The 25,365-nt window shown below is 49.8% G+C and overlaps 1 protein-coding gene across 4 annotated transcripts in view; it reads right to left on the reverse strand.

Moving 5' to 3' along the window:
* The window catches only part of LOC123351767 (IgGFc-binding protein-like), a 111,523-nt gene that overhangs the window by 81,676 nt on the left and 4,482 nt on the right, over window positions 1-25,365 (reverse strand). For all 4 annotated transcript variants that reach the window (XM_044991379.1, XM_044991378.1, XM_044991376.1 and 1 more), the window contains exons 2-9: window positions 23,981-24,576; window positions 19,520-20,093; window positions 19,073-19,266; window positions 18,421-18,562; window positions 16,393-16,727; window positions 12,977-13,550; window positions 11,970-12,547; window positions 7,928-8,498 (exon numbers count right to left, since the gene is read on the reverse strand). In XM_044991379.1, coding sequence (XP_044847314.1) covers window positions 7,928-8,498; window positions 11,970-12,547; window positions 12,977-13,550; window positions 16,393-16,727; window positions 18,421-18,562; window positions 19,073-19,266; window positions 19,520-20,093; window positions 23,981-24,576 — 3,564 coding nt within the window. The remainder of the gene's footprint in view (window positions 1-7,927; window positions 8,499-11,969; window positions 12,548-12,976; window positions 13,551-16,392; window positions 16,728-18,420; window positions 18,563-19,072; window positions 19,267-19,519; window positions 20,094-23,980; window positions 24,577-25,365) is intronic.

The following is a 25,365-nucleotide window of genomic DNA, read 5'->3' on the forward strand; positions in this document are numbered from 1 at the left end:
CAAAAGGGTCCCTGTTATAGTTGCCACACAGGCCGCACAGGCTGTCGGAGAAGTCATTAGGGACGGTGACCCTCAGGTGGTTGTTCCAGTCATAGTACACCCTGAGGTTGAAGTCGGTGCGGAGGACGAGGGAGGTGCCGCTCTGATAGAGCCGAAGGGCCCCGTTGTTCAGGGAGATGGGTAAGTGGGCCCTGGTGTTATTCACCTTCACGGTGAGAAAAAAAGGGCAAAGGTCAGAATCGAGTGCACAGGTCTGTCATTTACACACTGAGCTCTACTCTGATATACTTTTTCACTAGTATTTGCCTATTCATCAAAATCAAAAGGGGTTTAGAAGATTGTTCCTTTTCCAAGGAGTTCTGATGGAAACAAGACCGATTTCAAAACCTGTCTGTTTTTTCCTGCCACCAGCTCCTTGGCAGCCTACCGGGTGGACTGACTGATCTGGAGTTGGGGCTCCATTTGTCTTCATAGAAAATGTGGTAATTTATGAGTTTCGTTCCATATTGGAATGAAGCTAATTTTCAAAATATTGAAATCTTTCTGCCAGTGGAATTAGCTTTCTCAGGCCAGCTCTATCTAATGTGATGTTTTAATCCAAATTTGGTTCAAGTTTGTGTCCAGATTCACTGGAAATTGTGATTTTTGCCCCATTGCTATTCGTAGGGTTTTCCCAACCAGGTCCAATATTATATGCATGATTGTGGTGTAGCCTGTTGAAGACAAAAGGACCAAGGAGAAGAATGAGTGGGAGCTACTCTAGGGGATGGGGGCTGCATTGGTTAGAACCATTAGGGAGCGGCTCTTGTGGGGACAGTGCTGCGTGGGTGAGAGCCCTTAGGAGGAGCACTTGAGGGGCAAGAGGTCTCAAGGAGATGTCTACAATGTTCCAGGGCCCCTGAGGTACCTCACGTTGGAGCAGGCTCTGTAGGGCACAGCCCCTGACCTGCCTAGATGTGCCTCAGTTTCCCCGTATCTTAGAGTTCAGGCAATGTCCTCCCGGATCCAAGAGTGGGGATTCTCCTCAGGTGGGGTCTCAGAGGGATCCCTGTTACATTAGAAACTGCTGGGGAATTTGTGGTAGGATGGACTCAGCGGAGCTGGGATTTGCCCACAAGAGCTGGAATACTGGCCCTGCTTTTGCATGATGCGCTGGGCATAGTTAATAACCAAATGCTCAGGTCTACACTTTATCTGGCGTGCAGATCCCGTGTGCTTGAGACAGAGCCAACAGCTCCCCACAGCGAGTCATGCACCCTGCACCCTTCAGTACAGCACCCTGTAGTGCCAGGCTGTGACTCTGAGGGACAGCACCCTTGACTGACCCCCTCACACATCATTCCCTGCCACACAGCACCTGCTAAATAGGCATTGGGGTCAGCACTGACTTGCCGGGACAATGTTCCCTTTTAGGTCACTCACCCCGCTCTCGGCAGCTCACCACAGTGCTTGCTGGCCATTGGTGTCAGCACTGACTCTGAGCAGAGGGTGTCCCCTCTTAGGAAGCCTACCATTCACTAGCACAGTGTTGGGACTTAGGGAACAGCACTGATACAGCAGCAGAGCACACCCAACGAGACTCCCCACTGCAACACCTTGGATTACTTAATTGCAAAGGTAGCCTACATAACTACTGATCACACTGGGCCTTGTCTACGTTGGGTGTAGCCTCAGGGCTGCTTTAAATGGAGCCCACTGGCTGTGGTCCCATAGGGGCCATTAGCCAGCTGGGCACTGTCAGAGCCCATCACCATCCAGCCACTCTCCTTTGCCTGCTCTGTCCTACACACAAAATGCCCCGTCCGTGGTGGGGGCTGCAGTTTCCTGCCCTGTATTTAGCAAAGCCTACAGGGTGGACATAGGAGCAGGGTGGACGTGTGCGCCCAGCACTCACCCACACAAAGCCGGCTTCAGCCCTGGCTGCGGTGACAGTGACTCCATCCACCTGGACAGTCACCGACCCACTGTAGAAGGCCTGTGTGTTCCCACTGTTCTTGCTCTTGACCATGACATGGAAGGAGGGCAGGCCGACGGCATCCCTGCAGGTCTTGGCCACGGTGTAGGTGCAGTTGCCATGGAAATCATAGGCCCATCCATCGAAGGTGCGGTAATGAAAGTATCCCCCAGCCCAGCACGTGCCCCGAGAGATTGGCACACACTTTGGCTGCTCATTTATCATCTTACAAATAGTTCCTTCCCTGCAGCGGACCACACTGCAGGATGGCTTTGGAATAACTAGGGGGAAAGACAATAGAAAGACAAGAAACAGCAGACTAATCAGTAACATCTATGTATCTTTCTATCTCTCCCCCCACACATATCGTTATATCTATCACCAGGCACTCCTCTATTTCTTCTTCTCTCCCCATACACACTTCCTTTGCATCATTCACAAACCTCTTGCGAGTCCCATGCTGAGGAAATCTCTGCATGTGTGTGACCACAGCAAAACCGGCTCCTATGTCTCCTTCCCTGCAATGCCCGGCAGAGGTGGTACAACGCCTATGGGCATGTTGTGGGCAGCATGGAGCAGGCAAAGGAGAGTGGCTGGGATGTGATGGGCTCTGACAGTGCCCAGCTGACTAATGGCCCCCACAACCAGTAGGCTCCAATTTAGAGCAGCTCCTAGGCAACAGCCAGAGAGATCTAGGAGTGTGATCAGCTCCCTGACAGCTGCCCACTTGGCTCTGCTGTGCACATCAGAAACTGGACATAGCAGAGACTCTGACCCAACGAATGTTTCCATATTTCAAGTCAAAATGCTGTAATATTACGGGTCACGGGTTCCAGGCTAAATAAAAGGGGAGAGAGAGAGTGAGAAGGTTGAGGAGACATAATTGAAATGACTTTACTCACTGCTTATGAAAAAACCCTTCAGGGCATGTTTTAATCAGTGACTCTCCTTTACCTTGGCTGATGCAGTCCATGATGCCATCTCTGATCTGGCAGGTTGCTCCACTGGTGCAGTTGTGGGCTTTGCAAGTCACCCCTCGGGCAGGAACACAGGTGCAGCTTTGCTGGCACTCGTTCATCAGGACAGTCTCACTGGGCTGATGGGATGTTTAGGAAGGAGGAAATAACGCAATGTAACTGGAAATGGTTATTTATAATAATTTCTGTCGGTGCTAAACTCAGAGCTGTGTGGTGAGGTGTGTGAAAAACTATTGTGTCATAATATTATTTCTCTTAACATTAAAGAGAGAGGCTTTCTAATGAGCTAAGAATTGGGCTGAGGGACAGGACAATGTCTAGGTTTTAACCTCCCATCTGCTACTGACTCACTGGGTGGGTCTTGAGCAAGTCACTGCCCCACTCTGTGTCTGAGTTTCCCCATAATGGACAAAGGGAATTAAATCTTCTTGCCTTTCTTGGTGCTTTGGGCATTGGGTATTAACAGAGCAGGGATGCCAGGCTGGATAGGCCAATGCTCTGATCCATTACAGCAAACCCTGTTCCTGACTAGTGTAGGGGTTAAGATATGTGAGAAAAAAATTTAGATCAGACCCAGACTGCTTGAGGCTGTACCTTGTAGTATCTCCCCTGTTCGAAACACCCACAGCTCTGCAGAGTCACACAGCCCTGGCCATCGAAGAAGAAGCCCTCGTCACACTGGCAGCCTTCAGCACAGGTCTCCGGGCAGTCCATGATGTCTCTAGTGCATCTGGTGGTACAGAGGTCAGCGCAGACCTCATAGTGGCTGTTGACTGGGCAGCTCACAGCTTAAATAGAGAGAGAAATAATGGATGGCTGGAAAGATCTCACACCATGGCATAGAGGGACAGAGATGAAGGAGAGGAGAGCAGGAGAGGGAGGAGAGGAACAGGGCACACTTGTAAGGGAACATGAGATTGTTGGCTCCCACCCAGAACAGTTCCAGAAGAAGCCCAGAGGCCTGGAACATGATGCCCAGTAACACTGACCCCCTCTCTTCCCCGGTGCGTCCCAGAGCTCCTACACTATCAGCACACTTACGGCAGAAGGAGGCGCTCCTCCAGGGCTGGATGAAGACCTTAGCCTCTTGGCAGGCCATCACATAGCTGTGGATGCTGTGGCACAGAACCTGTGCATCCCCAATGCCCAGGCAAAGATCATACAGGCAGTTGTTGAAATACACGCTGGGGCTGACCGTGCCATGGCAGGCCACGAAGGGGCCATCGGGGTCTGTGAGCAGCCCACAGGAGTTGCGCCCTTTGAAGACCTCCTTCTTCTTCTCTTCGCAAACTGGACAGCTGTTTCCAGCACATCTGTCTGTACAGGATGCTCCTGGGATCTGGACTTCCCAAACAGAGCCAAATGCTGCTACATCAGGGGCTGTCCTGCCACTGGGGAGCAGGAACTCCTCATCCTGCTGTCCATTGTAGTTCCCGCACAGGCCACATGTCTGGCCATGGTAGCTTCCTGGGATGGTGACTCTGGCCTGGTAAACCAGGTCGTAGCTCACAGTGAGGCCAAAGTTGGTTTGCACCAGGACATTAGTGCCGTGCTGATATGCTCGGAGCTGCCCATTGACCATTATCACGGGGAGATTGTGGGATAACCCGTCCACCTGGAAAAGACAGCACATTTCCCTGTGAGCAGGTAGGATGGACAGTGCATGTGTGGGTAGGGGCTATGGACAAGTTTTGATATTCAGCTCTCACTGACACCATGGGTTAAATCCAGAATGACTCATGACTCCCGATTTCACTTTGCAATGATTTGTCCTCACGTTCCAAGGTCTTGACATTGTCACCCCGACCTGCATTTCTGATCTCATCTCCCAGGCACCTCCCTCCCTCCTCATCCTCTCTCTTTACCTTCCCAACTCCTCAACCCATGTTTGGCCTGCTCCTTCTCATGCCAACTCCAGGACTCAGAACAGTCTCCTACTTCTCCATCTCCCACCACCACCACCTAAAAACCCACTTCCCTGGTGACGCCTCCTTCCTTCACCCCTTCCCTCTCTCTCCTATCTCAAACAATTTCCTATGTATTGTGTTCAATTTGCCCCAAATTAGACTGCTGGCTTCACAGGGCACTAGATTCTTCAACACAGAGGCCAATGGAGATATAATGGGAAGGAATTTTACCCCATGTTTGCAAAATGTGAGGTATGTGGAGGGGGTTCACCAAATAATTAATACTCATAGATAGGAGTATCACCAAGAAGGGAGGCAAAGATGGGGCCAAGCTGGAGGATGCTCATCTCACCCAAGAGAAGCTTTGACATAGCAGCATCCATAAGTAGCACTTTCTACCATCTCTAGCTGGGTAGGAGACTCCATCCCATTCTGACAGAGGATAACCTGGCTTCAACCATTCACAGCTTTGTCGCCTCCCCACTGGACTATATAGCAAGGTGTGAGTTGTTGAGGAGTCCAAGAGGGGAACCTGAGGCAGGCCACATACAGAAACCTCTGTCCACAAGGGACACTCAGAACAATCTAAATGAGGATCTGGAGAAGGACTTACCTTGATGATCCCCTGTTTGTTCTGCAGCAGAGTGAGTGTGATCCCATACACCTGGATGGACACCAGCTTGGCCATGGAGATGTTCCCACTGCCCCAGGATTCTTTCTCTATGCTGATAGTGAATGGTGTAAGATGGCTGGCATCAGTGCAAGTCTTGGCCAAGATATAGGTGCAGGTTCCTTGGAAATCAAAGTGGACCCCGTCGAAAGAGAGGTAGTGGGGATGGCCAGAGGCAGAACAGGTCGCAGATCCAAATGGGTGGCATTTCTGGACACCGTCCACCATCCTGCATTCCTCACCAGCACCGCAGGAGAATGCCTTACACACAACCTCCCCACCAGCCTGACACACACACTGCTCCTCGCATGAACCGCTTGGGTGGAAGGTCTCTGCAGCCTGGTAGTAAAGTCCCCAGTGGAGGCATCCGCACTGGGAAATGGGGACGCAGCGGTCACCACTGAGAACAAAGCCCTCGTCACACACGCAGCCTTCCTTACACCGGGTTGTGCATTGCACCGGGGCATAGAGGTTGCTGCATGTCAGATCGCAGCTGGTGCTGCAGAATTCATAGTGACTGTTCGGGGGACAGGATGGAGCTGTAATTAGAACAAAGAGTTAGCTCATATAGTGCATTAGCAATGTGCGCAATGAACCATCACCAGAAGATGCAATTTCATTCATGCTCCTAATTTTCTATTTCCTTAGGTTGATTGATTAATAAAAGAGCAACATCTCTAATTAGGTCCCAGTCTGGGGGACTGGGTGCCCCAGAGACACCAGGTAATGGGATACAGACAATCTCTCTCCAAGGGTTCGGCTTCTAATCTGGTCCAAGATCAGGGTGTAGGGAGTGGAGGGCTCGTGAGCCTGAAATAGTTCTGCAGAGCTTTTCACCACTAGCTCTTTGCTTTGAGTCCGGGTCAGTAGTGCCTAAAACTCATACCCAGATGATGGTTTATGGGAGATGAGTTGGTGGGTTCCCAGACCAATTCCTAATGGACAGACATCTCAATTACTAAGACTCCACTGACTCCCAGCTCTGATTATGTCCAGTCTCAGCAGATAAGCCGAGGACAAGATGGGCCATGAAGGGCACCACTACATCTTTAGCAAAGTTTTTGATACCATCACCCCCAGTATTCTTGCCAGGGAGTTCAAAAAAGTATGGATTGGATGAATGGACTATAAGGTGGTTAGAAAGCTGGCTAGATTGTCAGGCTCAACAGGTAGTGATCAACGGCTTGATGTTTAGTTGGCAGCCGGTATCAAGAGGCGTGTCCCAGGGGTTGGTCCTGGGGCCAGTTTTGTTCAACATCTTTATTAATGATCTGGATGATGGGATTGATTGCACCTTGAGCAAGTTTGCAGATAACACTAAACTGGGGAGAGAGGTAGATACGCTGGAGGGTAGGGATAGGGTTGAGAGTGACCTAGACAAATTGGAGGATTGGGCCAAAAGAAATCTAATGAGGTTCAACACGGAGAAGTGCAGAGTCCTGCACTTAGGATGGAAGAAGCCCATGCACCGATACAGGCTGGGAACCGACGTGCTAAGCAACAGTTCTACAGAAAAGGACATGGGAATTACAATGGATGAGAAGCTGGATATGAGTTAACAGTGTGCCCTTGTTGTCAAGAAAGATAAGGGCATATTAGGCTGCACCAGTAGGAGCACTGCCAGCAGATCGAGGGAAGTGATTAATCCCCTCCATTCGGCACTGGTGAAGCAACATCTGGAGTATTGCATCCAGTTTTGGTCCCCCTCCCTCCCCCGATACAGAAAAGATGTGGACAAATTGGAGAGAGTCCAGCGGAATGAAAATGATTAGGGGGCTGGGGCACATGACTTATGAGGAAAGGCTGAGGGAACTGGGGTTGTTTAGTCTGCAAAAGAGAAGAGAGGTGGGATCTGATAGCAGCCTTCAACTATCTGAAGTGGGGTTCCAAAAAGGATGGAGCTCGGCTGTTCTCAATGGTGGCAAATGACAGAACAAGAAGCTATGGTCTCAAGTTGCAGTGGGGGAGGTTTACTTTGTATATTAGAAACACTATTTCACTAGGAGGGTGGTGAAGCACTGGAATGGGTTATCTAAAGAGGTGGTGGAATCTCCATCCTTAGACGTTTTTAAGGCCTAGCTTGACAAAGCCCTGGCTGGGATGTTTTAGCTGGGGATTGGTCCTGCATTGAGCAGGGGGTTGGACTAGATGACCTCCTGAGGTCTTTTCCAACCCTAATCTTTTATGATTCTATCTGTAGACAGTGCCCCTCTGGCCTGGGGTGCAGCACATTGACAGGGCACCGTGAGGGGGCAGCTTCTACAACCACTGCCTTTGCTGTACCCATGCTTTGGGCTCCTTTGTTAATTAAGAAATGTTCTACATCACTTGATGAGCTCAGCATTTAAACAAACATCTACCAGCCAACTTGGAAGAGTGATCCCCATGGGGTAGGCAGTGGTGAACACGGGGGACTCACAGCAGAATTTCGTAGTCCTCCAGGGATGCACCATAGCTCCAGCTTCCTGACATGCCTCAGCATAGCCAGCAACGGCCTGGCAGACGTTATTCTCCCGCCCACTGAGGACGCAATAGCCGTGTACACAGTCTACGAAGTATCCATGCGGGTCTACATTGCTGTGACATCCAGTGAAGGGGCCACTCTTGTGAAGGATGATCCCACACTGCCCTCTGCTACCTTGTTGTTCTTTTTCAATAGCCTCTACCCTTGCACATGGTGGCATCATTACTGCAGAGCATCCCGGGAGGTCGCCCACCTTCCAGCTCTGGCCAAAGCTGAGGGGGCTTGGTGCCAGCGTGCCATCCCTCATGAGCATGTCATCATCCCTGTCACTGTTGAAGTTGCCACACAGACCACACACGGCTCCCGCGTAGGTGACTGGCAGAGTCACCGTGGTGCGTCCTGACCACCCGGCAAAGGTAACTGTGAGGCCAAAGTCTGCCTGGATCACTGTGGCCCAGCCATTTCTATACACAGTGATTTTCTTATCAATGAGGTTGAAGGGAAGATTCATCAGGAAACTGTTCACCTGTTAAAGCAAGACACATGGGATATGAAACATCGCTCACCTGTGGAGGAACCTCTCACCCCAGCACAGAGCTCTGGTCTATGATTACAATAATAAGCCACCTCTGTTCAAATAATCATCAAGTCTGGCCTGCTTCCTTCCCTACAGCTTGCCTGAATCCCAGCTCTAACCAGACTTGAATTTCCCCTGGCATTAACTATTGCAGGTCCCTCCTCTCTCTCCTACTTGAGCCCCAGCTCCCCAGGATCCCACCTCTGCTGGATGCTATTGACACTGTGAGGGAGTGCTCACCCCATACCTGCCCCTGAAAGGGTTAAGGTGGCTAGACGGGCCAATTAACCACCTAAGATGCACCTGGAGGAGGAGACAGGGAGCAATGAGAACTAATTAAAGGATGAAGCTCACCTGAACAGGAACAGGTCGGGCTGGTATAAAGTAAGGTAGCTGATGGCAGAAGGGGGCTGCAGGGGGAAGGTCTGCAGTTACTCTCTGAGGCTAGGGAGAGGGGAGGCTTGGCCAGGAGGGAAGGGTGTACCCGGAGAAGGGCGGAGAAGGAGACTGATAGAGGCAACATAGGAAGTAATCCAAGGAAACAGAAACAAGGCATGGGACAGGATAGACCTTAGCTGCTGGTTTTAGGGTCCCTGGGCTGGAACCCAAAGATGAGGGTGAGCCCATGTTCCCCTACCAGCCACTGGGGATGTGGCACCATTGAGGGGCAGTGAATTGGAAGACTGCCTGGGACAGTTGATGACACCTGGTACACAAACCTCTCAGAAAGGAGAAACTACAGTGACCTTTCTGGAGGCCAAGCCACAAGGAGGGAGCCATCAAGTTCCGGTAGAGAGAGTGTCATAGAGTGAGCACTCGCAGGAAGGGGTTTCAGAAAGGCAGAGCTAATTCCAAACTGCAGCCACAAGGAGGTGCCCCATTGGGGATGAGAGCACACTGTGAAAGTGTGGACACTTGTGGATGGGAGGAAGAGGTAGATGTGGTATATCTTGAATTTAGTAAGGCTTTTGATACTGTCTCTCATGACCTTCTCTTAGACAAACTAGGGAAATACAACCTAGATGGAGCTACTATAAGGTGGGTGCATAACTGGTTGGAAAATTGTTCCCAGAGAATAGTTATCAGTGGATCACAGGCAAGCTGGAAGGGCATATCAAGGGGGATCCTACAAGGATCCATTTGGGGTCTGGTTCTATTCAATATCTTCATCAGTGATTTAGATAATGGCATAGAGAGTACACTTATAAAGTTTGCGGACAATACCAAGCTGGAAGAGTTTGAAAGTGCTTTGGAGAATAGAATTAAAATTCAAAATGATCTGGACAAACTGGAGAAATGGTTTGAAGTAAATAGGATGAAATTCAATAAGTACAAATTACTTCTGGACAATTCTACCCCCTAAAATTAAAAATTCTGCACACGTTTGAAAATTCTGCATATCTTATTTGTCAAAATAACATAATATAATCATGCCAGTTTCAATTATTTTGGTAACTTATTTCAAAATATCTGTCAGTAAGTATGTCTGTAACAATACAGACCAAAAAAAAAAAAGATTCCGGTAAATTTATTTTTGACAAATAGATTCCTTACTAGGCATATTCATACAGAACTTTGTGTAGTTCATTTAAATTCCAAAACAGAACAGATTTCCTGCACCTGTCAGAAGCAGGGCAAAGGCTTCGGAGTCAGGGGTAATGGAGGACCTCAGGGTGAGAGAAGGATCCTAGAAATGAATCTGGAGTGTGTTGGGTGTGGATGGGAGGTTTTTCTTTGGGGGGGGGATTGTTAGGGTGTTGGGAAGCCTCCCCCATGAAGACCTTGGATGACCCCAAGCCTCTCCCATTCAGTCAGGCACATCTGCCCCTGTCCCCACACCCCTCATCCACACGGGTCTCTGCAGCCCCCCTCCCCAATCCCCAGGCTCACTGCTGTCACCCATGTAGCTTCTGAGCCCATGCTCCAGTCTGTCCCCCCAAGGTTATTCTGAACCCCAGTCTTTGACCCCCAGCAGCCCTGTGTGCCCTACTCTGTCCTAAACTGGCTCCATGGGCAAAGTGCTGCTCATGGGGGAATTCTGCATCACTGGGCATAGAATATAGTATTTTCCCCCAGAAAATACATTTGTTTTTGTGCCACAGCGGCCTCTAGTGGGCAAAAGGCAAAACTGCAGAACTTCTTAGGCAAAATGTTTTTTATGTGGGAAAATACAAAATTATGCGAGACAGATATTTCCCCAGGAGTAAGAAATGCAAAGTACTCCACTTAGGAAACAACAGTGAGTTGCTCACATACAAATGGGAAATGACTGCCTAGGAAGGAGTACTGCAGAAAGGAATTTGGGGGTCATAATGGATCACAAGCTAAATATGATCGAACAGTGTAACACTGTTGCAGAAAAAGCAAACATCATTCTGGGATGTATTAGCAGGAGTGTTGTAAGCAAGGCACATGAAGTGATTCTTCTGCTCTATTCTGCGCTGATTGGGACTCAGTTGAACGCTTCAGTCTCCCTGGACATTCTATAACAGATTTAAAAGTAACTATTCTTGAACAAAAAAACCTCAGAAACAGACTTCAAAGAGAAACAGCAGAACTAAACTTCATTTGCAGATTTAACACCATTAATTTGGGCTTGAATAGGGACTGGGAGTGGCTGGCTCATTACAGAAGCAGCTTTGCCTCTCCTGGAATTGACACCTCCTCATCTATTATTGGGAGTGGACCACATCCACCCTGATCGAATTGGCCCTGCCAACACTGGTTCTCCTCTTGTGAGATTCTCCCTTCTCTTCATGTGTCATTATATAATGCCTGCATCTGTAACGTTCACTCAATGCATCTGAAGAAGTGGGTTTTTTACCCACAAAAGCTTATGCCCAAATAAATCTGTAAGTCTTTAAGGTGCCACCGGACTCCTTGTTGTTCAAATACATAAATGGTTGTTACAAGGAGGAGGGTGAAAAACTGTTCTCCTTAACCTCTGAGGATAGGAGAAAAAGCAATGGGCTTAAATTGTAGCAAGTGAAGTTTAGCTTGGACATTAAGAAAAACTTCCTAACTCTCAGGGTTGTTAATCACTTGAATAAATTGCCCAGGGAGGTTGTCGAATATCCATTACTGGATATTTTTAAGAGCAGGTTATACAAATACCTGTCAGGGATGGTCTTCATAATGCTTAATCCTGCTATGAGTGCAGGGGACTTGACTAGATGACCTCTCAAGGTACTTTCCAGCCCTAAGATTCTATGATTCAGACACCTTCTCACATATCCGAAGTGTAACGACATCACCCCAATCCTTAAATATCTCCATTAGCTCCCAGTTTATAGAAGAATGTGTTTACAATTCACCCTATATTTCAAAATCCTTCCATGCATTGTCTGCAAGTTTTCTGGATCGCACAGGTGACTTTCCCCAAAAGTTTTGGAGAGATTAGAGACAATTTGAGAAACTCACCAGGACTTTCCCAGGGAATTGATTGCTGACCCTGAGGTTGGTCTGATACACCTTGATCTGTACAGGAGCGGTATTGTTCTCCTGGAAGTAGACTTCAAAGTCCACCAGTCCCTCCGTCTTCTTGCACAGAGCCGTGAGCTGGTAGAGGCAGGTGCCTTGGAAGTCGTATCTCTGTCCATCAAAGGTGGCATAATGCAGATTTCTTGTCACAGAGCAGGTGGCGTAGCTGGAGGGGTAACAGCCCCGTACACCGTTCACTAGCCCACATCTCTCTGATTGTTTGCACGTGGCGGCCACGCATTCGACTTGTCTAGTGGCTGCGTTGCATATGCACCGTGTCCCACATGCCTCATCGACCCAGAAACTCTCATTGGGGGCATACGGGCGCCCCTCAAACAGACATCCACAGTCACCCATGGGTATGCATTTGCCCTGGCTCAGCACAAAACCATTCTTGCACTGGCAGCTTTCCACACAGGGGTCTTGGCAGCTGCTGGGGGCTGACTTGTCCACACACGTGGCTGGGCAGGCTGTTCCACAGAGCTGGTACTGGCTGTTCTCCAGGGGGCACTCCAGGGCTGGGGAGTGAAGGACCCACAGATTTAGCAAAAGCAGTATTTAAAATAGACACAGGGGAATGTATCTTGTGGGGCTCTGAGAACTCTCGAATCCCAGTGACCTGAACAGGAGGTGAGGATGCACAGAACACTGCAGGAGGTGATCAGGATCAGGTCCAGGGTAGGAAGAGTATCTTAAAAAATGGCATCATTTTACCCCAACCATCCATGTGTTATCAGTGTGCGTTACATACTCAAAGTGACAGGCACCTTAGCAAAACCAAATACTGTGGGTATAATAGAACCCAGGAGTCCTTTTTTGCCAATCACTGCTCAATCCCAAACCACTCGATCACCCCCTCTCCCAAAACCAGGGCTAGAACTCAAGAGTGCTGAGCCCCAGGCTCCCCGGTCTAACCAGCAGACCAAAGCATACAAAGCTGTACTCACGGCATCTGGCCAGCTGCCTCCATTCCCCAATCCTGACCCCCTCCAGCTGGCAGGCATCCGCGTAGGCCTTCAGGGCCTCACACAGGGCCTTTCTGTAGCCGTCGTTGTGGCACAGATCGTATACGCAGTTGTCCAAGTAGACTGTAGGATCCACCTTGGTGTGGCACTGACTGAAGGGCCCATCAGAGACCTTGGTTATCAGGCCGCATGAGGCCTCCTCCTTGTACTTTCTGGCTATGCTGGTGGCACAGGGCTTACAACCTCCAATGCAATCGTGCCAGCAAAACTGATCCTCATCTTCCACTGCCCAGCTTTTCCCCAGGGCGGTGACACTGGAAGCCAGGTCCCCATCTGGGATCTGGAAGTCATCAGAGAGGTCCTCATTATAGTTGCCGCACAGGCCACACAGGCTGTTGGAGAAGACCCTGGGGACAGTGACCCTCAGATGGTTGTTCCAGTCATAGTACACGCTGAGGTTGAAATTTGTGCGGAGGACGAGGGAGGTGCCGCTCTGATAGATCCGAAGGGCCCCGTTGTTGAGGTAGATGGGTAAGTGGGCCCTAGTGTTATTCACCTTCAGGTGAGAAAGAAAGGGCAAAGGTCACAATTGAGTGCACTAGTCTGTCATTTCCAAAGTGGCCCCTACTCAGATTAGCAAGGGGTGCAAACTGGACCCCAATTCGAACCAGAATTACTTTAAAATATCATATTAAATGGAGCTGGGTGGAGAAATGTAATTCTTTTTGGAGGATTTCAATGTTTTGAAAGTTGTTTAATAATGGAACCAAATTTCAAAAGTTGAGACTGGGATCCTAAATTCTTAACTTTCCTGCACAGTAAAAATCATGGTTTTAATAAAGACACTGGCGTTATAGATTATTACAGCAATCTGTAACCCAATAACCCACCCTTTTTGTCCTGTGATGTCAGTGGGTTTAACTACTTATGTTAAACAATCTGTTCCACCTTGTATTTAGCTATGACACTCTGAGGGCTCCTCTACATTTGGAAAGCTGCAGCTGTGGAAAATCCACACCCCTGAGCAACGCAGTTATACTGACCTATCCCCCGGAGCAGGTAGCGCTATGTTGACAGGAGGGCATCTCCTATTGACATAGGTACCACCTGTCAGGGCATGGCTACACTACAAAATTAAGTTGACCTGATTTTCGTCAGCATAAAGCCACCTAAGTGATTACATCGCTTGTGCATGTCTACTCTTTGCTCCTTGTGTCTGTGCAATGTGGGGCATTGTGGGATGGCTTCTCAAAGCCAGTAACAGTCCATGTAATCAATGCAGTAATAAAGTAATAGTTGGAGATATACCAATCTCCTATAACTGGAAGGGACCTTGAAAGGTCATTGAGTCCAGCCCCCTGCCTTCACTAGCAGGACCAATTTTTGCCCCAGATCCCTAAGTGGCCTCCTCAAGGATTGAACTCATAACCTTGGGTTTAGGAGGCCAATGCTCAAACCACTGAGCTATCCCTCTCCCCTACATTGCTATGGCATCGACCTAACTATGTTGACATTGACTCCACACCTCTCATGGAGGTGGAGTTATTAAGTCGATGAAACAGGGACAGTAATGTTGGCAGGAGCGAAATTTTACTGTAGACACTTACATAGTTAGCTCAAGGTCAACTGCTTTGCATTGACCTAGCACTGCAGTGCAGACTGGGTGGAGTACCTACACCAACAAGAGAACCTGTCCTGCGGCCTAGGTAGAATCTTCACTAGGCGCTACAGCTGTGCAGCTGCACTGGTGCAGCTCTGTAAGTGTAGACAAGCCCTTACGATGGCTTAGCTACATTGCTGGAGTGTGGATTTTTCACACCCCTGAACAGGCGCCGACTCTGTGGGTGCTCAGGGGCTGGAGCACAAATGAAAAACAAATAGTGGGTGCTGAGTACCCACTGGCAGCCCTGTGTATCAGCTCCTCCCCCTCCTTCCCAGGGTCTCTTGCCCACCGAGATCAGCTGTTCCGCAGTGTACAGGAGGTGCTGGGGGGGAGGGGGAGGAGCGGGGTTGGAAAGAGTTGCAGAGGGGGTAGGGGTTTGGGGGAAGGTGTGTACAGTGGTTGGAGTCCTCCCTGGGAACCAAAATTTGGTGCCTATGTGCCCCTGAGCGACACATCTGGGTCAATCTAATTCTCTAGCATAAACCAGCCCTGAGTACCCTTCCCAGATCTGAAGAAGGGCTCTGGGTAGCTGGAAGACTTGTCCCTTTCACCAACAGAAGTTGGTCCAATAAGAGACATTACCTCTCCCACCTTGTCTCTCTAACGCCCTGGGACCAGCATGGCGACCACGACACTGTAAACAGTTCAAAGGTTGGAATTTTGAGGGCGATGGGGCCTCATCAGTTAGCGCCATTAGGAAGTGGCTACAGGGAGGGAGCTGTCACCTAGAGCCATTAGGAAGTGGCTCCTGCAGGGGAGGGGGCCATATCTCGGGTTGCCAACTTTCTAACTGCAGAAAACTCAACACCCTTGCTCTGCTCCCTGCTCTGAGGCCCCGCCCCACTCAGAGGCCCCATCTCCATCCACTCTATACTCCTTCCCTCTGTCAATTGCTCTCTCCCATCCTTACTCACTTGCTGATTTTCATTGGGCTGGGGCAGGGTGTTGGGGTGCAGGAGGGGGTGAAGGCTGTGGCTGGGGACGCGGGCTCTGGGGTGGGTCCGGGTGTGACATTCCCCTGGTGTTATACGGACTGGTGATCTGCTAGGTCACTCCAATCCTTGACTCTGGGAGCCGGCCTTATCCTGCTCTGCTGTGAGAACCCACACTCCTGGCCTGTTCACACACAGCCTCTGGCATGTAAGCAACTCATTGGATTCAGTGGCCAGGATTGCTGCCCAGGAGGAGCGGCGGAGAAAAAAGGCGCATGTCCTTCGGCGGCCCTGCGCATGCGCCGAAATGCAGCCAAAAGATGGAGCAGCCCATGGGCAGGGCTTTGTCCGCTAGAGCCATTGGAGGGTTGTTTTGACCCTTGTCCCTGACACCTGGTTCCTGACTCCAGATCTGGCTACTAGCCTTGACTGCCACTGCTCCAGCCAGTAGGTCTGACAGCCCATGTCCCAGTTGCTGACATTAGCCCCAAGCACAGTGCTTCAGAAGTGGGTCATCGCCCCCTGTTGGCCACCTGCACCATTCTACGACACACAACTCCTGGTATTGCCATGATGGGAATTGGGGTCAGCACTGACTCCAAGGGGAGAGTGCGCCCTACTGGGATACCTCGACATCTGAACATAGTACAGCCCCCCCCCCCGTACAGTGCCGTGGCTTCAGGGATAGCACCAATTCCGGAGGAGAGCACCCTCTACTACGTAAACAATTCTACCACCTGCAACACCTTCGGTAAACGTTTTCAAGGTATCCTCTCTAAGTACTGATCACACCCAGCACTTACCCCCACAAAGCCGACCTCAGCCCTGGCTGCTGTGACGGTGACTCCATCCACCTGGACAGTTACCGACCCAATGTAGAAGACCTGTGTGTTCCCACTGTTCTCGATCTTGGCCATGACATGGAAGGACGGCAGGACAGAGTCATCTCTACAGGTCTTGGCCACAATGTAGTTGCAGGTGCCGTGGAAATCATACGCCTGTCCATCGAAGGTGTGGTAATGCAAGTAACCCCCAGCCCAGCACGTGGCCTGAGAGACTGGCACACACTCTGGCTGCCCATTTATCATCTTGCAAATAGTTCCTTCTCTGCAGCGAACCACACTGCAGGATGGAATAACTAGTGGCGAAAGACAATAGAAAGACAAGAAACACCAGACAAATCAGTTATACATAAGAGCAGAGAGGGGGCTGAGGGTGGTGTGAAAATTGGGATGAAATTTAATGTCGTTGGAATCCTTCTTCTTAATATAGCCTGTTTGTGAAATGGACCAAATGATCTATCTAATCTATCTATCTATCTATCTAATCCCCATACACATTTCCTTTGTACAGTTCCCAAACCTCCCACAAGTCCTCTGCTGGGAAATCTCTCTGCAGGGTGAGACCATAGCAGTCTTTGAGCCAGCAGAGCCAGCTCCTATGTCACCCTCCCCACAGCCTCTAGTGTAGGTGGTGAACACAGAGGGCCATGTGACAGGGAATATGGAGCAGAGCCCTGAAAAGCAACCCAAACCTCATGGGAGCCGACTACAAGTGGCATGTCCAGGTCAGGTTGAGTAGGAAATGAACGGGACCCTCTTGGGATTGGGGCAAGTCAGCTGTTCTCCTTCTGCCTGTGGGTAGGGTTGCTAGGTGTCCGGTTTTCGACCAGAAAGTCTGGTCGAAAGGGGAACCTGGCCCTGTCCGGTCATCACTGCTGACCGGACACTAAAAGTCCAGTTACCTGCAGTAACCCGCCTCTGCCACCCAGGGGAGGGGGAGAGCAGAAGCTGCTGCTGGAGCCGGGAGAAGCACTCAGCCACAGCTCCGGCAGAGAAAGGTACCAGCGAACCAGCAGCTCCCCATCCTGCCCTGAGCATGGCTCTCCTTCCCCATCCTGCCCCAGTCACCCCCTCACCCCCAGAGCCCTGCTCTCTCTCCAGCGTCCTGCCCCAGTCACCCCTCCACCCCTAGAGCCCTGCTCAGCTGTCGGGGGGAAGTGGGGTGGAGAGAGCAGTGAGCGACAGTGGGTGAGGGAAGAGGATCAGGGGACAGGGCCTTGAGGGAAAGAGGTGGAGCAAGGGGCAGGGCCTTGGGGGAAGAGCTGGATCAGGGAGCAGGGGAGGTTCCGGCGCTCAGTGTCCAGTTTTCACAAATGAGGGAGTTGGCCACCCTACCTGTGGGGCCAGCCTGGAGGTGGCTGCATGCCCAGCTCCTACTAGCACTGCCACCTGGCTACCTTATGCATACTGTGGAGTAAGGGACCTGCCCCAGAGTGCAGACACTGCAGCCAGGGATGGCGGATGGCAGGAACAGGGTACATAGCCACCGCCATGCCAACCCCATGGGTGGGAGGTGGCCATGGCGCTCATTCAGTTTCATGGGAAGTGTCAGGCTGGGTCAGAAAATGACCTGACCTTCTTGGGCTTGGGCTCTTCCAATATTAGGCACAAGCAGATATCCAGCGTGGAGCAGGCAAGGAGAGTGGCTGAGAGGTGATGGGCTCTGACACTGCCCAGCTCACTGGTGGTCCCTATGGGACTGCATGTAGCCAGGGTGTTCTGTTTATAGCAGCCCCCAGGCTGTGCCCACGGAGAGAATCACAGAGTGTGCTCAGCTCCCTGAGAGTTGCCCACCCGACTCTGCTGGAGAGACCCAACAAGTCTTCCCATCTTTCCAGTCGAAATTTTGTACTATTACAAGTCAGAGTTCGAGGCTAAATTAAGGCGGAGAGACAGTGAGAAAGGTGAGGAGACATAACCACAGCTGCTTACTCGCTGCCCGGTACAATAACCCTTCAGGGCATGTTTCAAACAATGACTGTCCTGTACCTTTGCTGATGCAGGCCCTGACGCCATCTCTAATCTGGCAGATGTCTTCTCGGGAGCAGCTGTGGGCTTTACAAGTCACCCCTCGAGCAGGAACGCAGGTGCAGCTTTGCTGACACTCGTTCATCAGGACCGTCTCATTGGGCTGATGGAACGTTTGGAAAACAGGAAATAACAGAATGTAACTGGAAACAATTATTTAAAATAATTGTTGACAGCGCTAAACCCAGAACTGTGGATGTGGTTTTCTAATAGATGTGCTCTCAGAATGATATTGGGGCGGCTCTCTGGCCTGGGTTATGCAGGAGGGCAGACTAGATGATCACAATGGAGCCTTCTGGCCTTAGAATCTATGTATCTATAAAAATGTCCATTGTGTCATAATATTATTTCCTCTTGCCTTTAGAGAGAAAGGCTGTCTAATGGACTGAGGACTGGGATTAAGGCTACTCACGCACTAGGTGGCCTTGAGCAAGTCACTGCTCCTACCTGTTCCTCAGTTTCCTCACAACAGGCACACATCATAAAATCTTCTGGCCTTTTTTGGCATTTTGAGCATTAGATACTAGTCGAAAGGGAAGCCAGCCTTGATGGACCAATGCTCTTGATAGAGCAAAAATTAGATCAGACTTAGAAGCTCTAGCGGGGGTGGTACCTTGTAATATCTCCCACTCTCAAAGCACCCACAGCTTTCTCCAGTCACACAGCCCTGGCCATCGAAGAAGAAGCCATCGTCACACTGGCAGCCTTCAGCACAGGTCTCCGGGCAGTCCATGATGTCTCCAGAGCAGGTGATGGTGCAGACGTCGGTGCAGACCTCATAGTGGCTGTTGACTGGGCAGCTCACAGCTTAAATAGAGAGAGAAATAAATTATGACTGGAAAGATCTCACACCACGGCCTAGAGCGACAGACATGAAGGAGAGGAGAGCAGGACAATGAGGAGAGGAACAGGGCACCTTTAGAAGGAAACATGAGATTATTGGTTCCCACCCAGAAGAGTTCCCGAAGAAACCCAGAGGCCAGGAACAAGATGCCAAGTAACATGACCCCTCTCCCTTCCCCAGTGCATCCCAGAGCTCCTACACTATCAGCGCACTTACGGCAGAAGGTGGTGTTCCTCCACGGCAGGATGGGGGCCCCGGCCTCTTGGCAGGCCGTTACGTAGCTGTGGATGCTGTGGCACAGAACCTGTGCATCCCCATTGCCCAGGCACAGATCATACAGGCAGTTGCTCTGATACACACTGGGGCTAACCGTGCCATGGCAGGCCGCAAAGGGGCCGTCGGGGTCTGTGAGCAGCCCACAGGAGTTGTGCCATTTGAAGACCTCCTTCTTCTTCTCTTCGCAAACTGGACAGCTGTTTCCGGCACATCTGTCTGTACAGGATGCTCCTGGGATCTGGACTTCCCAAGCAGAGCCAAATGCTGCCGCATCAGGGACTGTCCTGCCATCAGGGAGCAGGAACTCCTCATCTTCCTGTCCGTTGTAGTTCCCGCACAGGCCGCACGTCTCGCCCTCGTAGCTCTCTGAGATAGTGACCCTGGTCTGGTAAACCAAGTCGTAGCTCACAGTGAGGCCGAAGTTGGTTTGCACCAGAATGTTTGTGCCATGTTGATACGCTCTAAGTCGCCCATCAGCCACAATCACTGGGAGGTTGTGGGACATGCTGTTCACCTGGAAGAGAGAGAACATTCCCTTTGAACATCCCTCTGCTCTCACTGACACACGGCATAAATCAGAATGACTCCAGATTTCACTTTGGGATGACTTGTCCTCACTTTCCAAGGTCTTCACATTCTCGTCCTAGTCTACATCATGTCTCTCCTCTTCTCTTCACCTCATCTCTCTCCCGGTTCTCTCTTTACCAACCCTATTTTCTCCAAACCCGGTTGGCTTGCACCTCATTTTCATGTGAGCTCCTGCCCACAGAACACTCTCCTACTTCTTGTCTATCTCCCCTTCTCTCTTAAACACCCACTTCCCTGGTGACGCCTCATTCCTTCACCCCGTGCCTTCTTCTCCTATCTCGACCAATTTTCCACATCTTGTATTTGTCCCACATTCTACAGGCCACTATCATCTGATGCCACTGAAGAGTGCCAAAAGAAACTACACCATCTGCTCAAGAAACTCCCTGCTATAGCACAGGAACAAATCCACTCAGACACACCTCCAGAGCCCCAACCAGGGGTATTCTATCTGCTACCCAAGATCCATAAACCTGGAAACCATGGACACCCCATCATCTCGGGCATTGGCACTCTTACAGCAGGATTGTCTGGCTGTTTGGACTCTCTCCTCAAACCCTACATGACCAGCACTCCTAGCTATCTTCGAGATACCCCCACGACTTCCTGAAGAAACTATCATGCACTGGTGATCTTCCTGAAAACACCATCCTGGCCACCATGGACGTAGACGCTCTTTATACCAATATTCCACATGAGAATGGACTAGAAGCTGTCAAGAACAGTATCCCTGATGAGGCCACGGCACACCAAGTGGCTGAGTTTTGTGACTCTGTTCTCACCCACAACCATTTCAGATTTGGGGAAAACTTATACCTTCAGGTCAGAAGCACTGGTATGGGTACCCGCATGGCCCCACAGTATGCCAACATTTATATGGCTGACTTAGAACAACGCTTCCTCAGATCTCATCCCCTAGTGCCCCTGCTCCACTTGCGCTACATTGATGACATCTTCATCATATAGACCCACGGGAAGGAGGACCTTGAAGAATTCCACCTGGATTTCAACAATTTCCACCCCATCAACCTCAGCCTGGACCAGTCCACACAAGAGATCCACTTCCTGGACACTACAGTGCAAATAAGTGATGGTCACATTAACACCACCCTATATCGGAAACCTACTAACCGCTACATGCCTCTAGCTTCCATCCAGGACACATCACACGATCCATTGTCTACAGCCAAGCCCTAACATACAACTGAATTTGCTCAAATCCCTTAGACAGAGACAAATACCCACAAAATCTCTATCAAGCATTCTTAAAACTACAATACCCACCTGGGGAAGTGAGGAAACAGATTGACAGAGTGAGACGGGTACCCAGAAGTCACCTAATACAGGACAGGCCCAACAAGGAAAATAACACAACAGCACTGGTAATCACATACAGCCCACAGCTAAAAACTCTCCAGCACATCATCAACGATCTACAACCTATCCTGGAAAACGATCCCTCACTCTCACAGACCTTGGGAAGCAGGCCAGTCTTTGCTTACGGACAGCCTCCCAACCCGAAGCAAATACTCACTAGCTACTACACACCACACCACAGAAACACTAGCCCAGGAACCAATCCCTGTAACAAACCTTGTTGCCTACTCTGTCCCCATATCTACCCTAGTGACACCATCAGAGGACCCAACCACATCAGCCACATCATTAGGGACTCATTCACCTGCCCGTCTACTAATGTGATATATGCCATCATGTGCCAGCAATGCCCCTCTGCCATGTACATTGGCCAAACTGGACACTCTCTATGTAAAAGAATAAATGGTCACAAATCAGACATCAGGAATGGTAGCATACAAAAGCCAGTAGGAGAACATTTCAGTCTTCCTGGACATTCTATAACAGATTAAAAGGAGCCATACTTGAACAAAAAAACTTCAGAAACAGACTTCAATGAGAAACTGCAGAACTAAAAGTCATTTGCAAATTTAACACCATTAATTTGGGCTTGAATAGGACTGGAAGTGGCTGGCTCACTACAAAAGCAACTTTACCTCTCCTGGAATTGACACCTCCTCATCAGTTATTGGGAGTGAACTACAGCCACCCAGACTGTATTGGCCCTGCCAACACTGTTTCTCCACTTGTGAGGTAACTCCCTTCTCTTCATATGTCAGTATAATAATGCCTGCATCCGTAATTTTCACTCCATGCATCTGAAGAAGTGGGTTTTTACCCACAAAAGCTTATAGTCAAATAAATCTGTTAGTCTTTAAGGTGCCACCAGACTCCTTTTAAAAGATCAATCAAACCTCAAAGATGAAGATGGTAGCTGACAACTTCATTCTTTTGGAACAATAAGGGTTAAGTTTGCCTGTGCAGGAGATGGAGCTTTACTGGTGAGCAGTTCGAGGCTGGGGAATGAACTCCCTCAGGAACAAAGGACCCTGACAAACCTCACCACTTCCTCCCCAAGTGCAAGGTGTGTTTCTTTGACCTGTTGTCTCTAACACACACACACTCATATATATAAGGCAATGTGTGTGCACATTTATATCTTTTAAAAGTAAACCCAATACAAAACCCTCCCCTGCACGCACATCTCCTCCTGGGGATAGGATGAGAGAGTTGGTCAAGTTACTTAGTGTGTTGTTGGAAGGTGCTCAAATACTACATGGATGTGCATGGTATAAGAATTTGTAAGAGGGTGGCTTGTCCTTTAAGGCCAGTAGGCCAGCCAACCCTGATTACTAAGGAGGCACACCTGAGCAGGAACCACCTGATTCCCCTATAAGAGCAGCGGGAGGAGGAAGATGGGAGGCTGGCCCTGCAGAGAGAGTTCTCAAGGAGAACAGAAGAGAATCAAGAGGCTGATGGGAGTGAATAGACTCCAGCAGGGAAACTTGAAATTTGAGGAGCATGACTACAGACAGGAAAGACCTTGGAGTGACCTGGTATGGAGAAAAATGGATGGACTTGAAAACTTTATTTTGCATGTTTGCTAATTTAATAATCCAGACCCTAAGGAGGCCAGTTTGTCTTGTGAGCTATTAGTTTTGAGGAGTCCAAGAGGGGAAGCTGAGGCAGATCACCTGCAGCACAACCTTTGCCATGACGAGACATTAGCTGGATATGAGTCAACAGTGTGCCCTTGTTGCCAAGAAGGCTAACGGCATTTTGGGCTGTGTAAGTAGGGGCATTGCCAGCAGATCGAGGGATGTGATTATTCCCCTCTATTCGACATTGGTAAGGTCTCACCTGGAGGACTGTGTCCTGTTTTGGGCCCCACACTACAAGAAGGATGTGGAAAAATTGGAACGAGTCCAGCAGAGGGCAACAAAAATGATTAGGGGGCTGGAGCACATGACTTATGAGGAGAGGCTGAGGGAACTGGGATTGTTTAGTCTGCAAAAGAGAAGGATGAGGGGGGATTGATAGCTGCTTTCAACTACCTGAAAGAGGGTTCCAGAGAGGATGGATCTAGACTGTTCTCAGTGGTACCAGATGACAGAACAAGGAGTAATGGTCTCAAGTTGCAGTGGGGGAGGTTTAGGTTGGATATTAGGAAAAACTTTTTCACTCAGAGAGTGGTGAAGTACTGGAATGGGTTACCTAGGGAGGTGGTGGAATCTCCTTTATTAGAGGTTTTTAAGGTCAGGCTTGACAAAGCTCTGGCTGGGATGATTTAATTGGGGATTGGTCCTGCTTTGAGCAGGGGGTTGGACTAGATGACCTCCTGAGGTCCCTTCCAACCCTGATATTCTATGAGTCTATGATTAGGGAAATGGCCTAACTGCAAACAAACCTATGTAGACTAGAATAAAATCTCTGTCCATGAGAATGTGGAGAACTTACCATGACGAGCCCCTGTTTGTTTTGCAGCAGGGTGAGTGTGATCCCATACACCTGAATGGACACCAGCTTGGCCACGGACATGTTCCTGGTGCCCCAATCTTCTTTCTCTACGCTGATAGTGAATGGTGTAAGGTGGCTGGCATCAGTGCAGGTCTTGGCCAGGATGTAGGTGCAGGTGCCTTGGAAGTCAAAGGAGACCCCATCGAAAGAGAGGTAGTGGGACTGGCCAGAGGCAGAACAGGTCGCAGATCCAAATGGGTGGCATTTCTGGACACCGTCCACCACCCTGCATTGCTCACCAGAGCCGCAGGAGAATGCCTTACACACAACCTCCCCACCAGCCTGACACACACACTGCTCTTCGCATGAACCACTCGGGTGGAAGGTCTCTCCAGCCTGGTAGTAAAGTCCCCTGTGGAGGCATCCGCACTGGGAAAAGGGGACACAGAGGTCACCACTGAGAACAAAGCCCTCGTCACACACGCAGCCTTCCTTACACCGGGACGTGCATTGCACCGGGGCATAGAGGCTGCTGCATGTCAGATCACAGCTGCTGCTGCAGAATTCATAGTGACTGTTCTGGGGACAGGAAGGAGCTGTAATTAGAACAAAGAGTTAGCTCATATAGTGCATTAGCAATGTGCACAATGAACCATCACAGAACATGCAATTTCCTCCTATTTTTCTATTTCCTTGGTTTGGTTAATTAATAAAAGGCACCATCTGTAATCCAGTTCCAGGTCTGGTTATCTGGTTGCTCCAAAGAAACCAGGAAATGGGATACAGGTAATCTCTTTCCTAAGGCTAGGCTTCCAATTTGGACCAAGGTCAAGGTGTAAGGAGTGGAGGGCCCATTGACCTGGAATTGTTCTGCAGAGCTTTTCACCACTAGCTTTTTGCTTTGAGTCCAGGTCAATAGTGCCTAAAAGTCACTCCCAGATGATGACTTATGGGAGATGAGTTGGTGGGTTCCCAGACCAGTTCCTAGTGGACAGACATCTCAATTAATGAGTCACCACTGTGATATAGCATGGCCAGAGGGCAGCAGGAGAGGGTTAGGAGGGAGCCTTATTCCCTGTAGAGGGAAGAAAGTTTGCTATAGATTAATTAGAGCACCTGAAGCCAATTAGAGCACCTGCAGTCAGTCACCTGATAAAAACCCCTGCTTCAATGAGACAGGGGAGGAGTTGGAGCAGGAACAGTTTGGAGGAGTTGGAAGAGAAAGGAGTGGTGTTGGAGCAGAGAACAGTTTGGAGGAGTTGGAAGAGAAAGGAGTGGTGTTGGAGCAGAGAACAGTTTGGAGGAGTTGGAGCAGAAAAGATTGGTGTTGGAGCAGAGAACAGTTTGAAGGAATTGGAGAAGAGGGGATTGGTGTTGGAGCAGAG

Source organism: Mauremys mutica, chromosome 17 (assembly GCF_020497125.1).
Source record: "Mauremys mutica isolate MM-2020 ecotype Southern chromosome 17, ASM2049712v1, whole genome shotgun sequence".
NCBI lineage: Eukaryota > Metazoa > Chordata > Testudines > Geoemydidae > Mauremys > Mauremys mutica.